General features: G+C 32.1%; 1 protein-coding gene across 1 annotated transcript; it reads right to left on the reverse strand.

Moving 5' to 3' along the window:
* Nucleotides 1–2,228: 2,228 nt before the first annotated feature.
* Nucleotides 2,229–3,240, reverse strand: LOC106771762 (albumin-2-like). Its single transcript, XM_014657756.2, has one exon. The coding sequence runs from the start codon at nucleotides 3,190–3,192 to the stop codon at nucleotides 2,500–2,502; it is 693 nt and encodes a 230-aa protein (XP_014513242.1). The 5' UTR covers nucleotides 3,193–3,240; the 3' UTR covers nucleotides 2,229–2,499.
* Between the last annotated feature and the right edge of the window lie 3,847 nt (nucleotides 3,241–7,087).

Below are 7,087 nucleotides of genomic sequence, written 5' to 3' on the forward strand. Positions count from 1 at the left end.
TCCGCCCTTAAAGTTTCAATCTCAACCTGCATGGCTTCCATCCTCCTCTGCATTTCCTGTATCGCAACCCACGGGTCTTGTTGTCCTGCCATTCTTATGGTTTCGCTATGGTGTCTTCAAATATCCTCGGCTCCATGATGGTCAAAATTTTTCTTTGTAGGCATTTTGTAATTTGATAATGAGTAAAAATGAGTTTACCTTGACATTAGCCCCTATTCATAGAGTTTATAAGAATCTGACAAATTAATTTACATCTTAATGATCATTAATGCAAACATTAACAATAACTGTTGTGACATTAATTGTTTCTTAACTCTGTTCAACGGTTGTCGGGACTGAGCGGTCATGAGGTGCTTTCTTGCACGCCAACCGTTCGGTCCTCTCCTTCTAGCTTGAGACTGAACGGTCTTTTATGGCGCTTTCCTGTTCGGTCTTTTCCTTTCAACTTATTGTTCCCGATCGGTCGAATGTGGGTCCACAGTAACAAAAGTAATTATAAAATAATCTGAAAATTAGATGAGAAATTTATTTATTAATTTTCTTCCATTAATAAATTTGTAGTAAATATTGTAATTTGTTTATTTTCATCATTTCCCATTATCGTATATTCTCAGGTTTATCATCACCCCATCATATTTATTATTGTCATTATTGCTATGTGACTTTCCTTTAACTCTTAGTCTTCATTTTCTTTTCTATTGATGTTGTCGTTACTGTTATTTCCATTATCGTCATTACCTTCTTTTCCTTTTCTCTTAATTCTTCTCTTCTTTTTATTTTCACATACTTTTATACAGTTTTTAACAAATATTTTTTGAAAAAAAAAATTAATGCCTATTTTACTTATTGACGAATTTTCAAAAACTCAACTATTAAAATATTTTCAAAAAAAATTCAATCAATTGATATATTTACTGAGAATTATTATTTTTTTTTATAAAAATCTATTATTAACGAACTTATCACAACATCTTCAGAGCCTAAAATAAGAAGTTTTAATGATCATTTTGTCAACATAGTTTATCGACAATAACATATTTCATTAGTAAATTTTTTAAATTATTAACAAATTTTACTGATTAATAAATATTTTTATTGATGATTAAAATTCATTTGTTAATAAATTCTATTTTATTAATAAATTTTTTTATTGATAAACATTTGAATGATAGATAATTGAAATATATATATATATATATATATATATATATATATATATATATATATATATATTATTCAACCTTTTTACTTTTACCTACCTACATATAATATAATAATATGATATAAATACATATAATATAATACATAGAGAGAGCATGTTTAACCATTTCTCTTTTCAAACAAATTATTACTTATCCATCAGAAATATCATACCAACCCAAAATAATATATATAAGAATATTCTTAGAAATGTGTATTTGGTAATTTTGTTTGTAAATCTTTGAGCTATATTTGTTTGTTTGATAGTTCATTTTGTAGTATCTTTTAAATTTATATTTTTTATTAACACCTATAAATAAATACATTTTCATATTTGACTTGTTTAAACAAGGTAATTTACTTTTTTACTTCTTTCTCACTTTTTTCCTTTAACACTTTCACTTCTCACCTTTTCTCATAATAGAAAAGGAATTACAAAGTAAAATCAGTACTTTCTTTTGGATAATATTTATCTATCTTACTCTGCATTCCAATAGTGTACTATTTAATATGAATAAAATTGGTTTAAATATGTTTTATGTTTTATCTTAAAAAAAGTTCTTCTTCCTCCTCCAAAATAAAGTTGTAAAAAGTGATTTCATAAGTTTTAATTACAGGATCAAAATATTTTAACAATATTTTTTAACAATTTTTGATAAAAAATGTGTTATCATTTTATTAGTCTATTTGAATTTATATATAAAAAATTATTTAAAATAGATTAATCATAACCTATTATATACCTTATCAAAAAACTATAAAAAGAAATTGTTAAAAGAAAAATTTAGTTTGAAAGGGACGTGGCAATAAAAGAAAGTGAACACGTTTTTCACATAAAGATTTAGTTTTACGTACTATGAACTAGGTGGTCATACTTCTTCCGTCGTTTGTATATCAATGAAGGTGACAACACTTGAAATCATTAGCTGCCACGAAAAAAGAAATTTCATAAACGTAAGACTTTCATTTTCCTTCTCTCTCACAATGTTTTGCAACAACTTTATTTCAGCATGCTAGGCGACACGCCACATGTCACACTTTTAATAACTTATAGAATTAAGCATACAAATTACATGAAGATATAGGAAAGAAACAACCACTTACAGAAGAGGAAAACCAAAATCTAGACTTGTAACATTAGGAAAAGAAAGAAGCATCCAATAATCCTAATGTTACATATTAAAGAGAAAGAAACACACTTTGGCAATGAAAACTTTATTTTTGCAACATACTATGATGTTTTTTAACATCTGATCATACTGATGAAGAAGGTAAGGTGATTCATGAGAGTGAATCCCTTCAATCGGTGACTGGCAAAATGCCTTTAAGGACTGGCCAACCTTCAACGATAAGAGTCACATCACCCAGAAGTGTGTCCTGACTTCCATGTGGGTCGGCTTTCATACGCACATACTCGTCTCCTTTGAAAAGGTAGACTTCATTCTCCAAATGAGAAGCAAAACACGCATCAATTCCATTTTCAAAGATCGTACTTTTCAAAACAGGGAACCCTTCGCTGATCTCATAAAAGCGCTGAGTAAGTTTCTTGGTATTATAATCAATGCGAGCATACTGATTTCCCTTGAATATGTAAACTTCTTTGTCTCTGGTTGACCTAAATGCACCATCCACGCCCTCAGCAAACACCGTGTTTTTTAGGTCGGGAAACATTTCAGCGATTGTGGTAGGACCTACGAGGATCCTGTCGTTTCCTGTGTTTGGAGCATAGTCTATGTAGGCACAGGTCTTGTTCGAGAAGATATATGCTTCACTGCCTTCAGTGTTAAAGGCACAGTCTATTCCTTGTTCTGCAAATGGCGTTCCTGCAAGTGATGGAAAACCAGCACTAACCAATTCAAGAGGAGTCAGAAGTTCCTCACCTGTTGTTCCGGGAGTGTAATACAGCCTCACGTACTTGTTTTTCATGAAGAAATAGACTTGGAATGGCATTGATGAAGGGAATGCGGCATTGATATAGACAGTGCCTGACATTTTTCTTAACACAAGAAGAAGAAGGAGTAAGAGAAAAAGATAGATAGATAGATTGAGTTTGCTTATTTTCCTTCATCTCCAGCTACCTATTTATACTGTTATGAAATTGGATCCTCAGCCTTTTTCTTTTCTTTACATTTTGTTCACTCTATACACACATGTGGAATTCAAAAAGATCCTCATATTTTTTTACTTTTCAAAAGGATAAAATAATAATATTTTAGTTATGTTTACATTACTTTTTTATTTAAAAGGTAATATAAATTGTTATATTTATTAAAAAAAGGGTCAGATGAATATATTTTTAAGAAGGGTGTCCAAAAACTTTTTCCTCTTAGAGTTGTTTAATAAATTTTTTATAACATTTAATTACACAAAATATATATTTTTATATTTTCTTTATTAAAAGAGTCGGATCAACTTTAAGGTATCAGAATTATTATTTTTGTACGGACGTATCTGTACATAAAGCACGTGACGAAATGTGATATTGATAAGATCAGACATGCAAAAACAAATTTAATAATTGTCCTCTCTCTTGCCACTTATATTGCATTTTCCTAAATAAATATACCCAAAGTGTTAATTTACATATATAATTGCATAATTCTATATGAAAATACGGTTAATTGGAAATAAATTTGTATGTTTCATTGTATATGAATTTATGAATGTAAAACTAAGAAAAATCTAACCATCAACGTAATATATTTTTCAAGAAATTAAATAAGTAATGATGTTAATCTTTCACAAAGATAACTTCATGTGTGCAGGTTTGATAGAAAAATTCATGATGCATCCATAATACAAAGAAAGAGAACAAGAAGGAGGAAAAGAGTATATATATTTCATATATATATATATATATATATATATATATATATATATATATATATATATATATATATATATATATATATATATATATATATATATATATATGAAATATATATAAGATAAGAGAGGGAAAGAATAGAAAAATTGAAAGCAATAAATGAGGAGTGGTGAAGTGGTGCGGTGTAGTGGATTTGGTTGGAATATTATTTCTGACAATCTTCTCATCGAAATGAATCTTGTTGTATTTTCTCACGTGTTTGGGATGTTGGGAGAGGTGAATACCTGCAAAGTTATGAGCAACTTCGAAATCCAAAAAATAAGACAAGTTACCCATTTTTTTTTTTATTTTGAATTGAGCATTGAGTATATTGGTGATGTGATCAATTTCATGCATATTGTTACTGGTAAGGATGATATCATCAATATAAATGAGTAAGATAGTGATTGTAGCACCATTACGTTTGATAAAAAGAGAATGATCACCAGAAGTTTGAGTAAACATGTTAGAGAGAAGGAAAGAAGACAAATTGTCATACCATTGGCGGCTGGCTTGTTTCAAGCCATAGGGAGATTTATGTAAAAAACATACTTTGTTGTGGTTGGAATGATGGAATCCCGAAGAAGGTTGTTTTCCTATGTACCTAGTGGATCTCCTCGGAGAGGTAATGCTGGTGTCAGTATGAGTGGCAGTAACAGTAGAGGGAATAAGTGCAGGATGATGGGTTTGATGTAGGTAATGAAAGGTATCATGATGATGGAGAGGCAAGGATAAAGTGGAGTTTGGAGGGAAGGAGGAGGGGTATTGGGAAATTCATTTTCACAAAAGGTAACATTGCGAGAAATCTGTATGTCATAGGTGTCAAGTCTATAGATGATGTATCCTTTTGTAGTAGGATGTAAACCAAGGAAGATGCTTGGGGTAGCCCTTCGGTCAAGTTTTTTTTCTATGAGCTTGGAGGGTGTGCTAGTATAACAAATGCATCTGAACACCCTAAGTCTAGAAATATCAAAATCTTTATGAAAGAGTTTGTCATATGGGGAGTTATTATTAAGAAGAGGAGTGTGCATAATGTTGATAAGAAGAGTTGCATAGTTAAGGGCATATGTCCAAAATTGATTAGAATGTTTTGAGTGAAAAAGCTAGGCCCCAGTAACATTTAAAAGGTGTTGATGTTTTCTTTCAACAATACCATTTGTTGGGGTGTTTCATTACATGAATTTTTGGTGAATAATCCCTTGAGAGTTAAAGTAATCATGCATGGCAAACTCTGGCCCATTATTAGACCTGATGACTTTAATAGTTGTTCGGAATTGATTCTTGACATGTTATATGAAAAGCAAAAGATGATTGCGAGCTTCAGGTTTAGCATGCATCAAATGAACCCAAGTATATCTAGTATGGTCATCAACAATAGTGAGAAAGTATTTATGAGAATGTAGGGATGCAGTGGGACAAGGTCCCCAAATGTCAACATGTATGATATCAAAGGCATGAGAAGCAACATAATTGTTTGAAGTAAAAGGCAATTTCTTTTGCTTAGCCGTGTGGTAGGCATTACAATTGTTTGTCTGAGAATTTATGCAAGGATATTTTTGTGCAAGAATACCTAAACATTTATCAGATAAGTGGCCTAAGCTGTTGTGCCAAATATTATTTCTATCAGCAGTGTGTGTGTTGTGTGCATTGGTAGGATGTACAGAGACAACAACATTGAGGTTAGGTCCATGAAAAACATATAGGCCAGCGCGAGAGTCAACTGAACCAATCTTGTGATGTGTCATTGAGTCTTGGATAAAACATGTGGAATTAGTAAAAATTACACGAACACCATTATGCAGAACCAATTTGGATATAGAGATCAAATTATAACAAAAATCTGGAATGTAAAGAACATCTTTAAGACAAACTTTATCACAGAGTTGGATAGTTCCTTTATGTGTAGCTTGTGTAGTGATACCATTAGGAAGATTAATTTTCACAGGTGTAATTTGATCATAAGAATGAAGATGTTTAAGAGAGGAAACAACATGGTCAGTGGCACCAGAGTCCAATATCCATGTTGTGGTACCTGAGTCACCAACAATATTAAAATGCAGAAGCGTTTTACTTGTATTTGAGGAACTAGAAATTAAGGAGCCAATTTGAGGATTGGAAACGATAACAGCATCAGTGTTAGGGTTTAGGAGAGCCATAAGAGTCTGGTATTGTTGTTTTGTGAGTCGCATTTCATGGTCAATTGTTTCTCCTTGATTGACATTGGCAAGTTCTTGATTTCTTGAAAGCAGACTTTTACCATTGTAGAACTTGTGTGGGGACCCATGCTTCTTATAACACGCATCAACAGTATGAATGGTTTTGCCACAGTGGGAACAAGATTTTTTGTTGGGTGAAGGTTTTGCAGGAAGACCGTGCTTCTTGAAACAAACATTATCAGTGTGGCCAGTCTTACCACAAAAAGAACAGGTGACAGTGCTTATAGTGGCAGTAATATTGTTAGATTCCAAATGATTCAGAAAAGTATTATGCACTAATTTCTTTCTTGTTGCATGACATAGGAGAAAATTTTGGAAACAAAAGGTATGGGATCCATTAGGAGGACATGAGATTGAATGTTACCATACTGTTCGTTCAAGCCTCTTATAAATTGCAAGGCTCGGTCCTAATGTTTTCTTTGTGAAATGATGGAGAGCATTTTGCAAGAGCATTTGATATCACAGGTTCAGATCGAGTTAGTTATAAAATTATCCAATTCGTCCCATATAATGTGTAATTTTGTGTAGAATTCAGTGATAATTTGGCTGCCTTGTCTGAGAGAAGAAGCTTCTTTCTGTAGTTTTGAGATGCGCAACATCCCCTTGAAAAAACCTAGATTTGAGATCATTCCAAATGGCTTGGGCATCATCCATCCAAAGAATGTTGTGCCTGATCTCTGGAGAAACGGAGTGGACCAACCAAGAGACCACCATGTTGTTGCATCTCTTCCATGCATTGTGCGATGGGTTTTCTCTAGACGGTTCTTTAGCAGTTCCATCAATGAATTGTGCTTTATTCTTGGCA

Source organism: Vigna radiata, chromosome 8, assembly GCF_000741045.1.
Source record: "Vigna radiata var. radiata cultivar VC1973A chromosome 8, Vradiata_ver6, whole genome shotgun sequence".
NCBI classification, from domain to species: Eukaryota; Viridiplantae; Streptophyta; class Magnoliopsida; order Fabales; family Fabaceae; genus Vigna; species Vigna radiata.